General features: G+C 49.8%; 2 protein-coding genes across 10 annotated transcripts in view; one reads left to right on the forward strand and one right to left on the reverse strand.

Annotated features, from left to right (window-relative positions):
* Positions 1-17210, forward strand: part of fmnl3 (formin-like 3) — a 61951-nt gene extending 44741 nt beyond the window's left edge. For 2 of the 6 annotated variants that reach the window (XM_051925033.1, XM_051925036.1), the window contains 20 exons: positions 110-218; positions 454-530; positions 619-712; positions 944-1018; positions 1195-1305; positions 1398-1547; positions 5078-5179; positions 5275-5590; positions 8312-8416; positions 8503-8627; positions 8724-8926; positions 9171-9405; positions 9498-9566; positions 9652-9732; positions 10397-10526; positions 10609-10769; positions 11122-11223; positions 11441-11533; positions 14557-14680; positions 14852-15589. In XM_051925033.1, coding sequence (XP_051780993.1) covers positions 110-218; positions 454-530; positions 619-712; positions 944-1018; positions 1195-1305; positions 1398-1547; positions 5078-5179; positions 5275-5590; positions 8312-8416; positions 8503-8627; positions 8724-8926; positions 9171-9405; positions 9498-9566; positions 9652-9732; positions 10397-10526; positions 10609-10769; positions 11122-11223; positions 11441-11533; positions 14557-14680; positions 14852-14943 — 2554 coding nt within the window. In that variant the 3' untranslated portion in view covers positions 14944-15589. Of the gene's footprint in view, positions 1-109; positions 219-453; positions 531-618; positions 713-943; positions 1019-1194; positions 1306-1397; positions 1548-5077; positions 5180-5274; positions 5591-8311; positions 8417-8502; positions 8628-8723; positions 8927-9170; positions 9406-9497; positions 9567-9651; positions 9733-10396; positions 10527-10608; positions 10770-11121; positions 11224-11440; positions 11534-14556; positions 14681-14851; positions 15590-15610 lie in introns of those variants that run through there. The other 4 variants (XM_051925034.1, XM_028798615.2, XM_028798617.2 and 1 more) reach the window with 4 other exon arrangements.
* Positions 17211-18660: 1450 nt separating this feature from the next.
* LOC114649588 (pre-mRNA-processing factor 40 homolog B-like) overlaps positions 18661-23052 on the reverse strand; it is a 138743-nt gene continuing 134351 nt past the window's right edge. For 3 of the 4 annotated variants that reach the window (XM_051925041.1, XM_051925042.1, XM_051925040.1), the window contains exon 27: positions 18661-19270. In XM_051925041.1, coding sequence (XP_051781001.1) covers positions 19127-19270 — 144 coding nt within the window. In that variant the 3' untranslated portion in view covers positions 18661-19126. The remainder of the gene's footprint in view (positions 19271-23052) is intronic. The other variant, XM_051925043.1, reaches the window with a different exon arrangement.

Consider the following 23052-nt stretch of genomic DNA (forward strand, 5'->3'; position numbering starts at 1 on the left):
GATGTGGGATGTAACATGACCTACGGACAGGAAGTGGCTCTTTGTGGGCAGTGCCAGTCCCCCGGCCACTTCATTGGAGTAATTCAGGTTGACTCCTGACCTCTTGCAGGTACAGCACCATGTCCAGCAGAAAGACCCTGAAGAACTCGAGGCTGGTCAGCCAGAAGGATGACGTCCACGTTTGCATCATGTGCCTACGGGCCATCATGAATTACCAGGTAGGTGGCACATGGGTCCGTCTGAGATGGTGGGCACAACTCACTTCTCCTCCTCTGGATCTGTGGCTCAGCTTTTAGTGCCTGCTGGTCACTAGGTTGTTTGGTGATCTTCCCAACGTACTATTCATTCAGTGTCCTCTGCAGTCAGTTCTGGTGATTTGCCCCCATGCCCAAAATGTGCCCCCTAGGACCCCCAGTACGGCTGAATTTCTTCCTCTCTTCCTTGTCTCCACAGTACGGGTTCAATCTGGTTATGTCGCACCCTCATGCTGTCAATGAAATCGCGCTCAGCTTGAACAACAAGAACGCCAGGTGAGTGAGGGGGCCACAGCACTGGTGTGCCCCCTTAAGATGGAGGATGCTATATATGACACATACATTTATATTTTTATTTTTGAAGAACGAAAGCCTTAGTCCTGGAGCTGCTGGCTGCTGTGTGTCTCGTGAGGGGAGGCCATGAGATCATTCTGTCAGCATTTGACAATTTCAAGGAGGTAATAAGGGGGTCCGAGCAACTGACCGGCGGGTGTCTGTGGGTGTGTGCGGCCTTGTAGTGGCTCTGAATGATGTCACCTCTCTGACCCTGTGTGTGTGTGCCCAGACCCTTCTGTGTTTGCGGATTGGGCTATCTTGGAGCCTCCTAGTGTGACCTCGTCATCACATGGTGGTCCTTTATAGTACCCTACAATGCTCTGTCCTCACTCGTCACCTCCCTTTGTTTGCAGGTCTGTAAGGAGAAGCAGCGATTCGAGAAGCTCATGGACTACTTCCAGAACGAGGACTGCAACATCGACTTCATGGTAGGCTCCCTCTGCTGGACACAAGCGGAAGTGGCTCATTGTGCTGCCTTTATTAGATCTACAGTATGGCTCCTGTTTGGGCTTTGGGCTCCCCCTGGTGGCCGATTCTGGGAAGTGCACCGCCATGGGAATTGGGTAGCACTAGAGGGCTCATCCCAGGGTCTCTCTTTGTGCAGGTGGCCTGCATGCAGTTCATCAACATCGTGGTGCACTCCGTGGAGGACATGAACTTCAGGGTGCACCTGCAGTTCGAGTTCACCAAACTGGGCCTGGACGACTTCCTTGAGGTGAGCCCCCCACCATTGTCTCCCAGGCAGGTTGACGGTGCCCTGGCAATGCCACGTGACAACTGACCTCACTCTGCCCCTCTCTGCTGCAGAAATCGAAACACACAGAGAGTGACAAGCTGGCTGTGCAGATTCAGGCCTACCTGGACAACGTCTTCGATGTGGGTGGACTGCTGGAGGACGCCGAGACCAAAAATGTGGCGCTGGAGAAGGTTGAGGAGCTGGAGGACCACCTGTCACACGTAAGGCGTGGGGAAGGGGGTGACGAGAGTCCTAGAGTGATATGTGAGGAATGAGGAGGCCATTGATGTGCGTGACCAGGACCCTCAAACCACTTGGCCGGTCATTCATGTGTCACTGAGGTAGTGGCTGACAGCTGGTTGGCAGCCAGCCACTCAATAATGGATGTGACTCTTGAGTGGTCATCAGTCTGTGAGGATGGAGGGTCTCGGTTATTATTGAGATAACCATGAGATGGGCATTGATGTGTGTGATTGACTCTTGGAAGCCCACCCATGTGTGATGGGTGATGTGTGAACAGATGGTCATCCATGCATGTGATTATAGAAAGCTGGTCATCAATATCTGACCAGGACCCCTCAGCCACTCATTAATGCATGTGACTCTTGGAAGACCACCCATGTGTGACTGTGGCCCTTGGGTGAGGACTGAGGTGCTTTGTGATAGTTGTTGTGATGACCACGGCCCCAGCCATTGGGTGGTCATTCATGTGCGACTGTCATTGGTGTGTGTGACAGACTCTCGGTGGGTCACCGTGTGTGACTGTGGCCCTTGGGTGATGTGTGACTTCCAGCCAGCCATCAGTGTTTGTGACTCCTGACTGGACACCCATTTGTGTGAATGTGTGACTATTGGTCATCGGTGTGTGAGGACTGAGGTGGTGGTCACTTGTTCCCAGCTCTGGTCCCAACTCTTAAGATTGGCACTGATTTGTGTGACGGACTCTCGGCGGGTCACCGTATGCGACTCTGGCCCTTGGGTGAAGTGTGACCAGCTGGTTATTCACACGTGATCATGTAGGTCATCCATGTCTGTGACTCTTGGCCGTCGCCCTGGGTGATGTGTGCCCACTGGTTATCATTGTGCCCATCTATCCTTGAATTGTTTATTCTGCAGCCCAAATTGCTGTTCTCATCATGTGGTGCCCAGCACACCCTGGCACACATGCCTTTTAGTACCTGCAGCATTTCAATACATTAACTAGTGGGTGCCCAGTAGCGCTCACCGCTGTTGCCACCTGGTGTCCACTGCCTGTAACTGCATTAATCACATTATGCCCACTGTGTTTTACAACTCGCCCAGTGCCCCCTTAGACTTTTTTGATCACTGATCTTGGTGCCTGGGGCCGACTGTATCTCACCCTGGTACCCTTACCTTTTCTGTATCCAGCAGACATCACTACATTAGTCACACCTCACTGCCCTTACCCTCTGGTGTCCAGTGTGTGATGCCACATTCATGACATGATGCCCCCTAAATGTGTAAAGGTGCTCACCCAGTGTCCATTTCCACTTAGCTGGCATCCATCTTACCAGGGTACCTTCAGCCTTTTGGTGCCCACTGGTCATCACTGCAGCAGTCATCTGGTGCCCAGCCTTGATGCATGCGACTCTACTCTGGTCATCTGGGTGGCGCTTGAGTGATGTGTGACCACCAGGGGTCATCAGTGTGAGGGCTGAGGAGGTCACTGATGTGTGTGACTGTGGCCCTCAACCACTCAATGCATTTAGTTGTGACTCCCATCTCCGTGTGGCTAGCAGCTGGTCACCAGTGAATGGCACTCTTAGCCGGTCACTCACATGTGAAGAGACTGTGGTCCTCGGATGATGTGTGACCTACTGGACATCGACACGTGTGGACTGTGTTGGTCTCTTAGAGCCCTGATTGTCAGTTGGTCATCAATCTTTGGCTGAGGCTGTGGTTCAGGACTGGTTATCCTGGCCTGTGACAGTGGCCCATGGCTGGATGGTCATCCATTTGTGGCTTTGGCCCCAACTTGTCTGATGGTCATCTGTGTGTGTGTGTGACTGTGACCCTGGCTGTCATCTGGTCATTGTTGTGTTACTGTGAGCCCAACTCTTGGTTGGCTGTTGGGTGGTATGTGGTCACTGCTCGTCAGCGTGTGAGGACTTCCTCGGTCAGCTCTTGTTGTGAGGACTGAAGCCCTCCTGGTCAGCTGGTCATTGATGTTTGACTGCGGGTCAGGGCTGGTCATCCATGCCTGCGACTATGAGCCACAGTTCGACGGTCAGCTGCATGACCTTGGCCTCTGCTATCTGCTAGTTGGTATGACACCAGCTGTCATCTTGTCATTGATGTAGTGGCTGGTCATCTGTGTTTGGCCACGCCCTCAGCTGTCATCTTGTCATTGATGACAGCTGGTCATCTGTGTTTGGCCACACCCTCAGCTGTCATCTTGTCATTGATGTACTGGCTGGTCATCTGTGTTTGGCCACGCCCTCAGCTGTCATCTTTTCATTGATGTAGTGGCTGGTCATCTGTTTGGCCACGCCCTCAGCTGTCCTCTGGTCATTGATGTAGTGGCTGGTCATCTGCGTTTGGCCACGCCCTCAGCTGTCATCTTGTCATTGATGTAGTGGCTGGTCATCTGCGTTTGGCTACGCCCTCAGCTGTCCTCTGGTCATTGATGTAGTGGCTGGTCATCTGTGTTTGGCCACGCCCTCAGCTGTCCTCTGGTCATTGATGTAGTGGCTGGTCATCTGCGTTTGGCCACGCCCTCAGCTGTCCTCTGGTCATTGATGTAGTGGCTGGTCATCTGTGTTTGGCCACGCCCTCAGCTGTCATCTTGTCATTGATGACAGCTGGTCATCTGTGTTTGGCCACGCCCTCAGCTGTCATCTTTTCATTGATGTAGTGGCTGGTCATCTGTTTGGCCACGCCCTCAGCTGTCCTCTGGTCATTGATGTAGTGGCTGGTCATCTGCGTTTGGCCACGCCCTCAGCTGTCCTCTGGTCATTGATGTAGTGGCTGGTCATCTGTGTTTGGCCACGCCCTCAGCTGTCCTCTGGTCATTGATGTAGTGGCTGGTCATCTGCGTTTGGCCACGCCCTCAGCTGTCCTCTGGTCATTGATGTAGTGGCTGGTCATCTGTGTTTGGCCACGCCCTCAGCTGTCATCTTGTCATTGATGACAGCTGGTCATCTGTGTTTGGCCACACCCTCAGCTGTCATCTTTTCATTGATGTAGTGGCTGGTCATCTGTTTGGCCACACCCTCAGCTGTCCTCTGGTCATTGATGTAGTGGCTGGTCATCTGCGTTTGGCCACGCCCTCAGCTGTCCTCTGGTCATTGATGTAGTGGCTGGTCATCTGCGTTTGGCCACGCCCTCAGCTGTCCTCTGGTCATTGATGTAGTGGCTGGTCATCTGTGTTTGGCCACGCCCTCAGCTGTCCTCTGGTCATTGATGTGTCACTGGTACCACAGTCCACCTATGTAACTGCAGCACTGACTGTTGTGGGCCAGCCAGCCAGTCATCTGTGTGACCTTGGCCCCCAGCTGTCATCAGTTTGTCACTTTGGCCCCAAATGTCATCTGTGCATGACCATAGCTTCAGATATTGGGTGGTCTTGTGTGTGTGTGTGTGAGATGGTGGTCTGGTCACTGATGTGTTGTTACCTTGGGGCCCGATTGTTGGCTGGTCACCCATATATGACTGCGGCCCCAGATTAGTCATCTGGAGGTGACCATGGCCCAGGCTGGCCTCCAGACATGTACTCTTTGGTCTTCTGCAGCTGACCGAGAAGCTTCTAGACCTGGAGAACGAGAACATGATGAGGGTGGCCGAGCTGGAGAAGCAGCTGCTTCAGAAGAACAAGGAGCTCGAGGTCGTGCGGGTGAGTGTGTTAGTTAAAGAGGTCCCAAGTCCCCCCGGGGATGGGGGTCAGAGAGAGACACTAATGGAGACTTGCTCCCCCCTCCACCACCCCAGGAGACGTACGAAATGACGAGCACACAGGTGCAGACGCTGCGCCGCGTGATCAAGGAGAAGGACGCCGCCTTCCAGCGACACACCAACCTGGAGAAGAAGCTGCAAGAACTCGAGCAGCAGGGGTCCATCCGCGTGCGCAAGCAGGCTGACGGGGACATCGACATCCTGCCAATCGGGGGTGGGGAGGGGTTTGAGCTAGTAGGTGTTGTGCCAGCAGAGGTGCCCACTCCTGCACAGGAAATGCTGCCACCGCCACCACCACCACCACCGCCGCCTCCACCTCCACCACCACCTCCACCATTGCCGTCAGCCCCAGGTACGAGTCCTACTGATATGTATATATATGTTATTAGGGGGTCTGAACAGTAAGGGGGCAGCATACAGCCTAAAAAACATGGTGGGGTGGGGGACTATCGAGAGAAATTTAGGAGGGTCTGAACAGGACAGGGTTTATTGGGAAAAGAGGGCAAGTGGGCGGAGGTGGAAAAGGGGTGGAGCCTGACAAAATATAGGGAGGGGCTGGACACGGAAAAGTTATGGAGGAAAGGGCAGAGAGATCAAAAGGGTGGGATTTAAGGTAGAGGGGTGGGTCTTGAATGGACAAATATGGCTGAGGAAGATATAGAGGGTGAAGCCTAATGGGGGGAGTTGAAATGGAGGAGCTCAACAAAGATGTGCACAGGGAAAAATGGGGAACCTGAATAAGGGGGAGAAGTGTCCAAAAAAAAAAAGGGGGACCTAAATGGGCTGAAAATCTGAATAAGAAGAGTTTAATGTGGGAGGAATGAGAAAATAGAAAAGAGGATAATGGGGTGGGGCGGAGCCTAAATAGTGGGTGGGGTTTAAAATAGGGACCGGTCCTGATAGAAAATTGTCGGGTTACTTAAGAAAAAAATAGGAAAGGGTGAAAAGAGTTGGGGGGGGTCTGAGTAAGAAGAGTAACTGGGGGAGGAGCTGCGAGATCAAAGTCAAGTGGGGGCGGTGCCTAAATGAAAGGGTCTAACTAAGGTGGAGTAAAAAAGGGGAGGGGCCTGACAAAACATGTGGTGAGGCAAGGGGAAAAATGTCACCAGTGGGGAGCGTGATTATTATTGAAAATTTTTCAATAAAAAATCTAAGATGGGTATTTTGGGGGGGGGGGGGGGGGGGGGGGGGTTCAGAATAAGTTTTTTTTTTTTTTTTTTTTTTTTTTTTTTTTTTTTAAGTGAGAAGAGTCTAAACAGAATAAAAAAAATGTATGGGAGGAGACTAAAGAAAAAAGTATATGGTGGGGTTCTGATTAAGCAGGGTGGTAGTGATTGGGGGGGTTGAACATGGGGGGAGGGCATGGAGAGAAAACAGAGAGGGTGCCTGAAGTAGAGATTGGGTTGAGAAAATAAAGTGATGACTATGGAAAAAACAGAGGTGGTACCTAAACAAGGGCATAACTGGGGGGAGGGTGTGGGGGGGTACCTGATCAAATATAGGGGGATTGATAATATGCAGGGGTGAATGGACTGAGGGGTAAAATAATCATGAATAGGGGTCTTGGATAAGAAGGGAGGAGCTTTAAAAGAAAAAGGGAGGAGCCTAAATGGCAAGAGCCTAAATAAAAAGCATTATTGGGGGAGGAGCTTAGAGACCCAAGTGGGAGTGTCTTGTTGAGGATAAAAATAGGAACCTGTTGAACATGCAAGTACGCATTTCACCAGAAGGCATTAATGGATGGGAGGGTCTAAATAAGAAAAATTGTTGGAGGAGGGGCTAAAAGACGAGGAGTTTATGGGGGTCTTGAGCTAACAAATGGCTGGGGGGGGGGGGATAAAAGGGGTCTTGTTTTATGTTCGTTGGACAAGCAAGTAAGACTTACACTGACAAGAATACTAGTATTACTAAAAGCACATTATTGGGTGGGGTTAAAAGGGGAGGGGCCTAACAAAATGTAGGGGTAGGCACAAAAAATGAGGGGAGTCAGAGAAAAAGAATCCGGAATGGTGGAACCTAAACGAAGTTGAAAAACATATGGGGAGGGGGGAGACTGGAGAAAATTTGGGGGGGGGGGGGCTGAATAAGAAAATTTTAGTAGACCAAACGTGGGTTTTAAAAGGGAGCATGCAGGGGTCTTGAACTGACAAGGGTTGGGCTTGAAGTAGTTATTCCTGAATAAAAATTGTGATAGTGGGGAAGGAGTTTTAATAGAAAAAGGGAGGACCCCTACACTGGGGGGAGGGGGGGAGAAGGAGAACAAAAAAATGTGAATGTTTTTAAGTGAGGGGTCTTAAGCTGAAAAGGTCAGTTATGAAGTAGTGGGGTCTGAGTAAGAAGGGAGATAGTCAGAGAAGGACTAAACAGGCTCAAAAAATGCAGGGGGCTTGAATAAGAACAATTGGCGAGGGGCTTGAGATACTAAAAAGGGGGCTGAGGTACTAGGGGGTCAGATTGGGTTAGAAGATGATTAAACTGTAAGGGGGGGGTTAAATAAAGTAAATGTACTGATATGTAATAATTGTAATTGGGAGGCTTTTACCAGAGCAAAGGCGCTATATAAATAAAGACTTATTTGTTGATGTTGGGAAGGGCTGAGCAGGCCCAGTAAACATAAGGGGGGGGGGGGGGGTGCTGAATTGGGCATTAAGGGCTAAAAAGTGTCAGACATGACAGTTCATGGCGGACTAAAGCCCCCCAGAGATTAACTCTTTTTAACTCTTGATTAACCTTAAAGCCAGAAGCAAACCCATAGACTGGAATGGAGTCTTTCTGTAAACCATGAACTGTTATGTGCTGAAAACGGACACAGAGGGCGCCAAAGAGCCAAACAAGGCTGCCTTTCCAGCAGAATGACATCAGCACTTTGACGGATGCCTTTCAAGATATAGCGCCTTTTCTGCTGAAGCCTAAGCCCATCTTTTCAGTTTAACGATCTCGACAGTATGACTGCTGTCTTTTGGTATATAGCGCCTTTTCTAGTGAAGCCCAGAGGTGACTGACATTTTCACAAGGTGGATGCCCGCTGCCCGCTGCTGATCCTTTTGCTTTCTCTTCCTTTTTGTTTCCTTAGGTGATTTCCTCCCGGCTTTGGCTCCTCCCCCTCCACCCCCACCTCCGGCAGCCCCGCCCCTTCCTGGAGCATCACCCTCGGTCATCCTCAGCGTCGGCCTGTCTGGTGAGCTTTGGGCCCCGGTGGGTAAGCTCTTCTAGGTTTGGTGCCAGCTGCCTCTAACAGCTGTGCCACCCTTTGTGTGTCCCCAGCCATACGTATCAAGAAGCCCATCAAAACGAAATTCCGGCTGCCCGTCTTCAACTGGACGGCCCTGAAGCCGAACCAAATCAACGGCACTGTATTTAATGAAATCGACGACGAGCGGATTCTAGAGGTGAGTGGGCCTGGTGATGAGCCCATAAAGGGGGGAGGGTTTGGGGACGGGAGCGGGTCACACCATAATGGCCTCCATGCCACGTGTCGTCCCCAGGAGCTGGATCTGGACCGCTTTGAGGAGCTCTTCAAAACTAAGGCCCAGGGGCCTGTCGTTGACTTGTCCTGCACGAAAGGCAAAGTGACCCAGAAGCCGATCAACAAGGTGACCCTCCTGGAAGCCAACCGGTCCAAGAACCTGGCCATAACACTACGAAAGGCGGGCAAGAATACGGAGGAGATCTGCAAAGCCATTCACACGTATGTAAGCCCGGGCATTCTGTCCCCAATGTTGGTCACCTTAATGTGCCAACCATACCTGTGCACTCTGATGCCCCCTTATTTATTTGGCTCCTTTCATTTGGGTCAAATTACCAGGGTCCTTATTCTGGTCACAATTCCTGTCTCTAAGTCTGGGGGACCCCCATGTCCTTTCAGTGGTGGGATCCTCGCCTAAACTTCTCAGGGTTTCGTTTGGATGAATGTCCCTTCTCCCTCTTGCCAGGTTTGACCTAAAGGCTTTGCCCATCGACTTCGTCGAGTGCCTGATGCGCTTCCTGCCCACCGAAGCCGAGGTGAAGCTACTGCGGCAGTACGAGCGGGACCGCAAGCCCCTCGAGGACCTGGCCGAGGAGGACCGCTTCATGTTGCACTTCAGCAAAATCGAGAGGCTCACGCAGAGGATGAGCATCATCACCTTTGTGGGCAACTTCGAAGACAACCTGAACATGCTGACCCCGGTAGCACATGTCCTGGGGTTCAAGGAGTGGTCTTGTGTGGTCAATCGAGGAAGCCCACCAACTCTCAATTTTTCCCTTTTATTTTTCTCCAGCAACTCAATGCCATCATCGCGGCATCAGCATCAGTGAAATCCTCTCAGAAGTTGAAACGGATGCTAGAGGTATGGGCATCGTGCCACTCGGCCTTCACCCGCTCTGACTGCCTGACTTTCTGGCTAACCGCTGTGTTTCTGTTTGTCGCCACAGATCATCCTGGCGCTGGGGAACTACATGAATAGCAGCAAGCGAGGCTCTGTCTATGGGTTCAAATTGCAGAGTCTGGACCTGGTAAGGGCACTGTGCCCACTTTTCATCTTTTTTTTTTGCCAGCTTCTAGTTCTTTTAACTGCCTCCCACTGGGCTCATCACATAAGTGACATTCAGTGCCAGCTCCAGAAATTACACTTTGTGTCATTGTGACCCCTGGCACATCTGTAGAGCTGGCACTGTGTGGCCCCTGGCACATCTGTAAAGCTGGCACTACATGACCCCTGACACATCTGTAAAACTGGCACTGTGTGACCCTGGCACCTGATTTCCCACTCTGGAAACATGGTTCTGCATGTGCTTTAGTAAGCGGCCCTTTCTGCCAACATAATGCTGGCACCACCCTGGCACGCCTTACCCACATGACCAGAGCACCCTCTCTCAAGTTGCCCATTGAGTTTATATACCCTAGATTCCTGTCAAGAGATTTTAACAATGGCAGTCACTCCCACAAGCCTAGACTCCCAGCTGTCATTTGGTGCCCATGCCAATCGTCGTAAGATTTCCTTTGGCACCAACCTTCAGCTTTTGCACCTCTCTGTCACAGGCAATGGTGAGAATGTCCACAAATCCCAGTTAGACTGAGACACCACTCATGTCAACTGTCCACGCTGTGCGAAATGACTTGATGCCCACCCAAGTGCCATCTGAGACAAATACAAACTTGTGTTTTCTCCCTCCACAGCTTCTGGACACAAAGTCCACTGACCGGAAAATGACCCTGTTGCACTACATTGCTATCATTGTGAAGGAGAAATATCCGGAAATCGCAACTTTCTGGCACGAACTGCACTTTGTTGACAAGGCAGCAGCTGGTATGGCACCGGGCACAATGTACGACTGGCCGGGGTGGTAAATCGGTTGGACACTCCCCGCCATCTCCTTTTTGTCTTGCAGTGTCCCTGGAGAACGTGCTGCTGGACGTGAAGGAGTTGGGCAAAGGAATGGAGCTGATCCGACGTGAGTGCAGCCTCCACGACCACAGCGTCCTCAAGAACTTCGTCACCAACAACGAGAGCAGGCTAACCAAGCTGCAGAGGGACGCCAAGACAGCTGAGGTGTGTGGTCACATGGGACGGGATAATTGGGTGTCCCGAGTCATCATGAGCCAAGCCATCAACATGAGAGCGCCATCAGGTGGACTCCTGCAGGCACTGTCAGTTTGGGGGGTCAAATGACTTCATATTAAAGTGGGTGGGTGGACAATAAACTTCATCTTGGTAAGCCAATGAGTGAAGGAGGAGGTCTGTGGATTTTGCCATGGGCACATTATTGGCTGGGCATGGGAGATGGATAACGCAGTTCTGGGGACATGGTCCCGCAGGTAGGAGGGTTGTGTTGCTGTATGGTAATTTGCTGGACAAGATGAAGGTGGACATTACTGGACCTTCTGCTCTGCTTCCCATATAGGAGGCCTTCAATGCTGTGGTGACCTTCTTTGGCGAGAATCCCAAGACGACTCCTCCATCCGTCTTCTTCCCGGTTTTTGTCCGGTTTATTAAGGCCTACAAGGTAAACATCGTGGGGATCTGTCGGGGGGGGGGGGGGGGCAACATATTGGGAATTGGAGGTTATTGCAGGATGTCTGGATGGTGTGGTGCAGCAAGTCTGATGTCCCAGGTCAAAGGTCATCTGCATCTCAACCCACCAACCAGCACAGCAGAAGACCACGTCAAAAAAACGTAAGAGGTGCCGGCGCCATTTCAGTCTGTCGCCTTTTTGGTTAAAGGAAGCGGAGGTGGAGAATGAGCAGCGGAAGAAGCAGGAGGCGGCCATGCGGGAGAAGATGCTGGCACAGGAGGCCAAACAGAATGATGCCAAGGTGAGGGGGGTACACTGGAGGAATGGAAGGTGGTAAGGGAGGGGGAATAATGTATAGAATGACAAATGATAACGGAGGGGGCGGAGCTACTGAGCAGAATTAAAAATGATGAGTGCAGGGGGTGGGGCTACTAAAGAGAATTACAGTGGTAGGGCAGGGGTGGGAACTACTGCAATAATGGAAAAGGGTGGGGCTACTGACCAGAATGACAAACTGACATCACAGAGAAGGTGGGGCTACTGAATGTAATAACGGAGGGGGTGGGGCTACTGCATAGAATTTAAGTGCAAACAAAGTGGGTGGGGCTGTTTAAACAAGATTAGAAACACTGATTAATTGGGTGGGGCTACTATGTAGGGCTAGTAACTGTGATAACAAGAGGTGGGGCTAACTGAACAAAATTACAACAATAACAACGAGGCTACTAAACAGGATAACAACTGGTGATAGTGGAGGAGGTGGGGCTACTGAATAGGATTATAAATGGCAATAGAGGAGAGGGTGGGGTTACTGACCAGAATAGAACAGCAATAACACAGAAGGGGTGGGGCCACTAAGTAGGATTAGAAACTGATACTAGGGGGTGGGCTCCAGAATAGAATTAAAAGTGATAATAGAGGAGGTGGGGGCTACTGAATAGGATTAGAAAATGCAATTAACTGGGGTGGGGCTACTGGATAGAATAACAACTGGCGATAGTGGAGGAGGTGGGGCTACTGAATAGGGGATTATAATTGGCAATAGAGGAGAGGGCGGGGTTACTGACCAGAATGCCAAACTGCAATCACTGAAAAGGTGGAGCTACTAAATAAAATAAAAGTAATAACAGAGGGGGTGGGTCTACTGAATAGAATTTACGTGAAAACAAAGTGGGTGGGGCTGCTAAACAGGATTAGAAACATTAATGGGGCGGGGCTACTATGTAGGATTAGTAATTGCGATAACAGGAGGGCTAACTGAACAGAATCACAACAGTAATGGGGATGAGACTACTAAATAGGATAATGACTAGTGATAGTGGAGGAGGTGGGGCCACTGAATAGGATTAGAAAATGCAATTAACAGGGGCGGGGCTACTGGATAGAATAACTGCGATAACAAAGGGGGCAGGGCTACTGAATAGGATAACAACTGGTGATAGTGGAGGAGGTGGGGCTACTGAATAGGGGATTATAAATGGCAATAATGGAGAGGGTGGGGCTACTGACCAGAATAGAACAATAGCAATAACATGGGGGGGGGGGGGCTACTAAATAGGATTAGAAACTATGATACTAGGGGGTAGGCTCCTGAATAGAATTAAAAATGATAATAGAGGAAGTGGGGCTTTTGAATAAGATAAGAAACTGCCATTAACAGGGGCGGGGCTACTGGATAGAATAACTGTGATAACAAAGGGGGCAGGGCTACTGAATAGGAATTGAAATGGCAATAAAAGGGGCGGAGCTACTTGGTAGAATAACAGTGATAACAGAGTTGGTGGGCCTACTGAATAGGATTAGAAACTGCAGTTAACAGAGGTGGGGCTACTGGACAGAATTGCAGTGATGTCAGAGGGGGTGGGGCTGTTGAGTCGGATTAGAAATGGTGATAACAGAGGTGGTACTACTGAACAGAAGAACTAGAAAAACAGAGGCGGTGGGCTACTGAATAGGATTAGAAACTGCGATAATATGAGTGAGCTACGGAGAATAGAAGTGCATTAATAACAGAGGGGGTGGGGCTTCTGAGTAGGCAGTAACTGAGAGGGCGGGGTTACTGACCAGATTGACAGATTGGGGCTACTGAATAGAATAGCAGACCACAATAACGGGGGTGGTACCATTGTGTAAATTTACAGTGAAAACCACCGAATATGACTGACAGGGGGGGGCACTTCTGTCAAGAGCCAAGCTTTCAGTGAGTTGGACCCCCCCAGTTGAAGTTGTACCTTATTATATTTAAAGGGTTTGCTCCTTGCACTCATAAAAATGTTTTTTTTTTTTTTGTTTTTCTGGGGTTGAGCGACAAACATCTTGGGGGGGCAACCTGAGTTATTGGGGGGCAGATGGGGGGGGGGTGTATGAGTGGTTTGAGTGGCCAATTACTAGAAATGTGCAGATTTGGGCCAAAGAATACAGGAGCGCATATTAGTTAGAGGGGGCTACAGTCTTGAATATAACTTGACACTTTAAGAATGGTTGGGGGGGGGGGGCAGCACAGAAGCTGAAAAATGTTATGGGGGACAACCAGGAAATTAAAGGGCAGCAGTCATGTGGGAGGGGGATGCAGAATATTGGACGATGGGGGGGTATTTGACAGTTATGGGACAACAGGGTGGGTTTCTTAGAAATTATATGTATGGTGGTGGTGGGGGGGGGGGGGGGGCTGTTAAGAATAGTGTTATGGACACCTACAGAATCCTAAATAGTGACAAATGTGGGGGGTATTGGCCGTTTGAAGCTGACCATCATACGGCAGCAGGCAGGGGCCATTAAACGTCTCATTTATGTAAGGGGGGCTTGTGAAAGTTATGGGGGGGGGAGAGAATATTATTTGACTATTCCTAATGGACGCACATTAACATGCAGGTTGTGGTAGTTGGTTCTTAATATTCTGGGGGGGGGGGTCTCAATGCCCCCCTAGTTTTTACTGTCAGTTCGTACTTTTCCTGCCTTTAGTAAAATTCTTTTACCGTATTTCTGAATATGAAGATTTGTTGTTATCATGGATTAGCACAATGGGATGATCTAAATGAACTGTCCTTTATTGTTTTGTTTTGACCACAATATCATTTTGTCTTATTTTTTTGGGGGGGTGGATGTGACAGCAGGTTGCTAGGTAACGGTACCAGGAAGTGGCACACTGAAGCCCGCTGCTCGCCTGTGTCCTCTCGGGTTTCTGATTTCTCGTCTTTGATTTTCGACGTTTCTTAGGCTTTTTTTTTTTTTTTTTTTTTACTGCTCATCGGGGGTACCACTGAAGGTCCTGTCCGTGACTGCCCACCCACCCCATCCTCACCTGCCCCTGTCCTGTTCTTTTAGGTCCAAAGAAACAACAAGCGACAGCAGCAACACGACCTGATCGTAGAGCTGCGCCGGCGGCAGGCCAAAGAGCACCGGCCCGTGTACGAGGGCAAGGACGGCACCATCGAGGACATCATTACGGGTAAGCCGGTGGGCTTGGTTGGTCGGTTTTCGTTTTTTTTTTTTTTTTTTTTGGGTAGTGGAGGCCCGGTGCAGTCTATGACGTCGGGAGCCGTGTGCGAGGAGGGTGAAGCCCGAGGTCCCCACCATGAAGTGACCGCTCTTGTCTTGTCTCCCTCTCCGCTCCCTGCAGTGTTGAAGAGCGTGCCATTCACGGCACGGACCGCCAAGCGGGGCTCACGCTTCTTCTGCGATTCGGCCCTCTGTGACGAGTCCAACTGTTAGCGGTCCCCTTGGTTGCCACCATGACCAGGTTGATCCTCCATTTTTAAACCCCCAACGTAACGCATGCCTACCATGGGGTTCGGACCCCCTGCATGCCGATGGCCTGTAGAGCAGACCCTTTGCATGCTCTCCTCATTTTTACTAACCCCGTTGAATCCCCTTTTCTCCCCTACTAGTAGTGGACCAGAGCCTGCAGTGACTCAGTGAGGCGTTTTGGGTGGGCTGCTTCACTGGGTGACTGCGACTAGGTGGGCTTCTCTTCTCGTCCTTTCCCTCCTGACTTGTTTTTTCTCCCTGTAGCTCAAAGGACGGCCGTTGCCTCAATCTGTTAGACCCCCCAGGCTGCTGGTAAGGATGGCTGGCTGACTGCGTGCCCACTGCAGCTTTGTGCCGCCTGCTTGAAGCTCTTTGGCTTGATGCTTTCTCTGGCTGGGGGGGGCACACATCTGCTAAATCTCATTTTGTGCCCACTGTGTGAAAACGGGGGGCCTAAAGTCTGCCACTTACGGTGCAGCCTGGTGTGGGCACTAAAAATGAGAAAACTCAAGCAGCATCTGCGCCCCACTCACACTGGCACAGCTGCCCAGTCTGAGTGGCCTGCTTACCTGCCTGCCTCACCCTAACAACCCCCCAAACCCCCCCACTAATGGCTTCCTTGCCATTGCAGATCTGAGGAGTCAGCCCTTCCTGCGAGTCGACGCCGTGCTGCGGAGTGGCTGGAGGAGAGAGTGAGCAGAGGGAAAGCTGGTGGTCCGCAGTAGACGTCGTCCGGCTCCGGGACCAACGAAGATGTACGCAATGGCCCACCCGAAGGATGCCAGGCTGCTTGGCGCCGTCTTCACCCAAGCCAAATATGCCTTTCTACCGAAGTGCCTCGAGTATTCGCCAGTATTATTGCCACGCTGCAGTGCGTTAGGCTTGACCTTATTTTAAGGTTTTATGTTTGTTCTTAATGTATTTTATTTTTTTTTAATCTTATGTTTTATATCATAAACTGTAAACTGGACACGCATGGGCTGGTCGGAGTAGGGGGGCTTGGCTTCAGTGTGGGGTTTTTAAGCACTGGGCCTCCTGGTTTGCTTATATCACCCTCCTGTGCACATAAAAAGGAGGGGCAGACCCCACAACTGCAGCAGTGCCTTGAGCCCCCCCAATAAAAAGCAGCCATGCTGTACCCCCTCTCCTATCCCACCTTTTTAACTTGTGTGACAGTACTGCATCGTCCAAAACTCGCTCCCCCAATTCCTACATATTGATTGATCCCAACTATGTATTATGCCTTACACCGTTACAGAAGACCCCAAAAGCGCAGGGACCCCCAAAACAGAAGGTCCCCATCACCTAGCTTCACCTTTGCTGTAACTACATGCTGGTGGTGGTGCTGCCGCCTGTTGGGCGTCCCGGCTCTGTCCCCACTCCTACTGCTATAAGACCCCAAAATGCCTGGGCCCCTTCAGGACTCCCCCCCCCTTAGAAGATCCCCTTCACGTAGCCACACATTTGCAGTGACTACAGGAGGGTGGTGCTGCCTTTTGGACCTCCCCTCCCATTACAACTCCGCCCCTCAATCTGGCCCCGCCCTCACTCCCTGCTAAAGTCCGCCTCTGTGCCTCAGGCCCCACCCCCCCCCCAGACTAAAACAGCATCATCCAAAGCCCACAGGGTCCTTTTGCTGCTACACATTAAGTCTTAAGCCCCCAAAGGTATTGGATCGTCAAATAAGAGCCAAAGCTGCCCCCTCAGCCTAATAAAGAAGCTGCCCAAACCCACCATACGCTGCACGTTTACATTACGCAAGACCCCTTAGCCGAAAAAAGACATCGGTGTTATAGCCCCCCTCTCCTTCTAATAATGCAACGTTACTGCGTCATCCAATTCCCCAAAATCCTTGTAGACTGATGCTTCCTCCAATCCCCCCCCCCCCCCTTTTGAAGGTACCCTTCAACTTTGTAGTAACTACAGCACTTTTGGGCCCCGCCTCCCATTTTGGCTCCACCCCCCCCACTCATTGCAGTGTCCACTACATCATCAAAAAGACCCCAAACTTGCCCATCCCCTGTCCCCCTCCGTATAAAAACGCAGTTCCTTTTTCCCCTCCTGGACTGCATCATCCCCCCCCCCAAAACCCAAAAGAATCCCCTTGTAGGACTGACCACCTTGTCCAGTTATCTGTTAACTTTTAAACCTCAAATTCAATGCACCAAGTAAGACCCCAGCAGCACTTCTTCTTAGGGTCTGACATCCTTTCCTTATTTCTCCATAATCCTCACTCACGACTGAATACATATTCAGCCTTAACCTAACCCCCCCATCCTCAACTACTTCACTAGACCCCTAACCTGCACCAGTGCTACAGGCCGAAAAAAAGCAGCAGTACTGCCTGCACCCCCTTCAATTTACACATTACTGCATTACCTACCCAATCCAAGATGCTAAGCCTTAGACCCCCCAAACTGCCCCCTCAGACCTAATAATGAAGTGGCACCTCTTACTCCCTTACCCTCTTGTCTAATTACATTCAGGGAGGGGCTTTAAACTCTAACCACTGCACCCTCTCGGTGATATCATTGCATAAGACCCCAAAACTGAAGCAACCCTTCAGGACCCTCAGACAGGAGGTGCCCCTCGCTTAGCCCCAACTTTGCAGTGAAGACACAGCCAGAGGTGCAGCACAGTTTGGACATCTGCTTCCATTTGTGCTCCGCCCCTCTGTTCAAGCCCCGCCCCTCATCCCTACCACCCTCTCAAGTTCATCTTTGAAGAAGACCCCAAAGCTGCCTCACTAGCGCCTCAAAACAGCAGCCCCTCTCCCCCTGATGGACAGCATCATCCAACCCCTGCAGCCCCAAACTTAAACTGATGCCCTTATGTCGGCTGCTATACATTCTTTTAAACCCCAAATTATTAAGCCCCCCCCAATCTACTAAAGGAGTGCCACTTCTTTTTATGTTATCCACCCCTCCCAATACAAGGGTCTTGACCCTACTGCATAATGGGCTACCCCTCTCAACTACACGTTAAGGTTTAAGTGCCCATCCACTGCACCCTATATCACTATATAATACCCCAAAATCTGCAGCTGGCCTTCAGGACCCTCCTCAGACAGAAATTCGCCCTTCACTTAGATCCACCTTTGAAGTGGACGCATCACCACTTTTTTCCGTCCTCTCCCACTCGCTGCACTCTCAAGTGCAAAAGAAGACCCCCAAACCTGCCTACCAGCCTCCCCCAACTTTAAATAAAAAAAAACAGCCGCTTTTCCACTTATGGGCTGTATCATTAAATAAGACCCCAAAACTGCCCTCTCACCATAATAAAGAAATGTCACTTCTTTTTATTTCATCCTTCCCATCTTTCACACTCCTATACTTCTTAACCCCCTTTACAGGATGGGGTACCCCTGCCAACTACATATTCAGCCGCCCCCCCCCTAGGAATATGTCATTCTACAAGACTGCAAAACTGAAGCCGCCCTTCAAGACCCCACAAACAGGATGCCCGCTTTACTAAGCTCCACCTCTGACGTGCCTACACTTCAATCTGAGTGGTGCATCCTTCCCGTTTTGCCCCGCCCCCAGAACCTGCTGCAGTTGGCCCCGCCCCTCTGCTCCTCCCACATATATATGAAGGCCTCTTTTGTAAATGTATAAAGTCGTCGCGTCTTTGTTGAGTACGACGCTTCATTTTGTAAAACTGAACAGAACCATGCCAAACAGATCCTGTACATAATATTATTATAATTATTATTATTAATAAACAACTGCCAAAAAGCCCGTATCCAAGGACTGAGAGTGGTATTCATCGGCTGGTGCTGTCCATCGCAGTGCCCACCACCTGGCACTCTGGGATACTCCCATTAGTAACAGTCAGAAGGGCAAGAGGAGTGAAAGCAGGAAGCCGGGGTGCCTGCATCCCACATCTGCTTGGCACCAAAGCAGTGTCGTGCCAGGTGGGCAGCATGCATCCACATGCCACAGTGTTGTGCTGCTTTCCATGAAGATGCCAGGGTGAACTGGCAAAATGGTGCCACCAGACTTCAGGATTAAAAAAAAAAAAAAAATGTACCTTTGCTCCTGTTCTGTCTACGGAGCGCTTTCCACTTCTGGTGTCCTTGATATTTTACTGACAAATCAAAATAAATAATTAAATAAAAAGATGAGTGACTCAACGACAGGCGGGCAGCCTAATGGTTGTCATCGAGCTGCTGCAGGAGGGTCCGTCTCTTCTTCTCCAGCTCGGCCTCGCTCAACTCGTTCTCCATCAGCAGCCGTCTTCTCTTCTCCAGCTCGGCCTCACTCAGCTCGCTCTCGGAGGTGTCCCATCCTGTCTAGAGAGGAGTGTGGCATTAGTGACCTGCAGGGCAAACTCCGAGTGGCACAACAGGCCCAGTGATGATGCGTCAGATACACTCACTCCTGGCACTGGCCTCAGGTGCCCACTAGTGAGCAAGCATGAGCTGTGCAGTGTGTAGGACCACAAGGGGATCTACCACACCCTGCCAAAGTCTTGTCCTCCGAGCTAGAGAGGTTTACAAAAGTCTTAGCCCCCCAAGTACAATTCTGTACAATGGAACAATGGCTCTGTGCAAAAGTCTTAGCCCCCAAACTACAGTTTTATACAAAGGTCCTTTCCCTCAGAACTATGGGGCTCTGTATGAAAGTCTTGGCTGCTGAGCTACAATTCTACACAAGTGTGGCATCGGTGACCCGCAGGACAAACTCTGAGTGGCACAACAGGCCCAGTGATGGTGGCTCAGATACCCTCACCCCAGCACTGACCTCTGGTGCCCACTAGTGAACTAGCATGAGCTGTGCAGTGTGGAGGACCGCGAAAAGATCTACTGCACTGTGTGAAAGTCTGCTCAACTGCGCTACAGCATTGCGTGAAGGTCTCAGCCCCCCAAATACAATTCGATACAAAGGTCTTGACCCTCAGAACTATGGCTCTGTGCAAAAGTCTATGCCCCCAGGCTACGGCCCTTTGTGAAAGTCTTAGCCCCAAAACTACAGTTTGATACAAAAGTCTTGGCCTCCAAGCTACGACTTTGTGCAAAAGTCTTGGACCCCTTAGCTGTGACTCTGTGCAAAAGTCTTGTCCCTGGAGTGTTATGCGAAAGTCTAAGCCCCCCAACTATAGTTTTATATGAAATTCTTTGCCTCAGAGCTATGGCTCTGTATGAAAGTCTTGGTCCCCGAACTACAGTTCTGTACAAGCATGGCTTGAGTGGCACAACAGGCCCAGTGATGGTGGGTCAGATACTCTCACTCCTGGTGCTGGCCTCTGGTGAACAAGCATGAGCTGTGCAGTGTGTAGGACCATGAAAGGAACTACCTCAGTCTGACAAAGACTTGCCACCCAAAGTACAATTCTATACAAAAGTTCTTGCCCTCAGAACTATGGCTCTGTATGAAAGTCTTGGCTGCTGAGCTACAGTTCTACAAAAGCATGGCATTGGTGACCCGCAGGACGAACTCTTGAGTGGCACAACAGGCCCAGTGATGGTGGCTCAGATACCCTCACCCCAGCACTGACCTCTGGTGCCCACTAGTGAACTGGCATGAGCTGTGTAGTGTGTAGGACCATGAAAGGATCTACTGCACTGTGTGAAAGTCTGCTCAACTGAGCTAGAGCATTGCGTGAATGTCACAGCCCCCCAAATAAAATTCGACACAAAGGTCTTGGCCATCAGAACTACGGCTCTGTGCAAAATTCATGGCCCGCCGAGCTGTGGCTCTGTGTGAAAGACTTGGCCTCTGAGCTACAGCTCTGTTCAAAACTCTGTGTTGTGCAAAAGTCTTAGCCCCCAAGGTTTGTGAAACTCCTGGCCCCCTAGGTAGAGGTCACCCCAGTGTTTTGTTTTTTTTTACTTCAGATTTTGATTTTTCGTCTTCTGCATTTGTGTGGCTGTAGAACAGAGCTCACTTCAGATTACTAACAATTACTTCTTTCTATAATACATTTTCTAACGTAGGAAATGTGCTGAAAGTGCTTTGCAAGATGTACAAGAAAAGGACGTTGGAAAAGAAAAACTAATTAAATTAGGTAAGAATAACAATGAATAAGTAATAAAATTCAACAATGGCGCACGCCGTGGGTACGCTGTTTATCTGGGGGCAAACAGAGTTGGTCATTTGGTCAGAATGAGGGGACGACTCGGTGCTGAGAAGTACAAGTGGGTCGGCTTCCACCAGCAGTCCCATCACGCTGAGGTCCTAAAGAGCCGTGTTTGTGGCCTCCACTGAGCCCTCACCTGAACGTCATCATGGCTGTCTGGGATACCCTGGAATGACAGAAGCGAGTGAGACAACAACTGGAATGGAGGAGTAATGAAGTACCAAATACCATCAAGTACCATCAAGCTGAGGTCCCAAAGAGCCACGTTTGTTAAAAGAGCAGACGCTGAAGCTCTGCCGCAGATAGAATGGCCTCCACAGAGTCGTCATGGCTGTCTGGGATGCCCTGGAACTACAGAAGCGAGTGAGACGACAGCTGAAATGAAGGAGCGGGGCGAGTGGAAGTAATGAAGAAAGAGGGGGGGGGTCACATCGGACATTGCTGGGATGTTTTTTGACTTTCTCGTATACGAAGTACAGGAAATGTTTTGGAATTGTCCAAAGAGTCGATATCGAGATTCGTTTTAGACCTCCCTGACTTTCTTGTATACAAGGTATTGTAATCATCCAAAAATTTCCATTCCAAGATTTTGATGAATCTCGAACGTTTTAGAACCCCACCCCCCGGAGTCCAAAAATACCAATTTTGGAATTATGTCTGTGTTTAAACACGATAACTTTGAGTACGCTGTCACTTGGGTCAACGAAATTTTGCATACAAGTATTGGGTACAAAACATGGATTTCTATCAACTTTTGGGCCACTTCTGCTAACCGGATGTGGTACTTTACCTTTTCTTCGTGCAGAGTCCGATTTACTTTTATAATAATTAATAATAATAATAAATAATAATACATTTTATTTATATAGTGCCTTTCCCATGCTCAAGGCACATAATTGCTCAATATATCATTACTTGGATTTGTTGTTGATGGTTCTTTAATGTACATAATATAAAAATACCATCATCAAGCGGTTTACTCCTCAAAAATCCTTCCCCATATCCGAGTATACGAGAGAGTCGAGGGGAGACCACTCCCGATTTTTTTTTTTTTACAGTGTCCTGCTCTTTATATTTTTGATATTTGATAGTTTTGACAGCACCTTTTGCTTTAGCGATTTGTTTACACACCCCTACGACTTTTCCACTATCCAGAGAGAGGTTGGGACGTCGCACTGATTTACAGCGGCCACCACACGACAAACCACTCAGATTGGGACGCGAGTGCAGCGGGTGACCCCTCAGCGCCACACTGAACACTGTGAGGTTTTTTTTTTTTTTTATATATAAAGTGGCTGAAGTGCCAATCCTGCCACCAACCCCCAAGTTTTCCCTCACAGTCAGAGGACCTGCTTGCAGATGAATGTCACACTCGGGATGGAGTGATGGCGGGTTAAGGGCTCTGCTCAGGGGCCCACCGGAGTAGAATCACTTCTGGCATTCTATGGGATTTGAACTGGCAACCTTCTGCTTTGCAGAATCCTAGCCTCAGAGCGACCACTCTGCCACACTCTATACAGTGGTGCCCAGAAGTTCACATACCCTGGCAGAATTTGTGACGTACTGGCCAGCGTATCCGTAATCCTGCAGAAAGCTTTCCTTTTAATCAGGGAGTGTGCTCAGGTGAGGCAGTTTACTGTCACCTAATTGTGTGAACCCTTTATAAATCATTATGGTAACTGAAATCCCCCAAATGGGTCTGATCTAAAGTTTACATCCCCTTGAATGTCGGGGCTGATAAGAAACACACAGGTTCAAATGAAGGGCTGTAACCTCTTGGACTGTCGTCATCAGTGTCTGCGTATCAACAGTCCATTTACAGTGCATCCGGAAAGTATTCCCAGTGCATCACTTTGTCCACATTTTGTTATGTTACAGCCTTATTCCAAAATGGATTAAATTCATTGTTTTCTTCAGAATTCTACACACAACACCCCATAATGACAATGTGAAAAAAGTTTACTTGAGGTTTTTGCAAATTTATTAAAAATAAAA

Source organism: Erpetoichthys calabaricus, chromosome 3 (genome assembly GCF_900747795.2).
Source record: "Erpetoichthys calabaricus chromosome 3, fErpCal1.3, whole genome shotgun sequence".
Taxonomy (NCBI): Eukaryota; Metazoa; Chordata; class Cladistia; order Polypteriformes; family Polypteridae; genus Erpetoichthys; species Erpetoichthys calabaricus.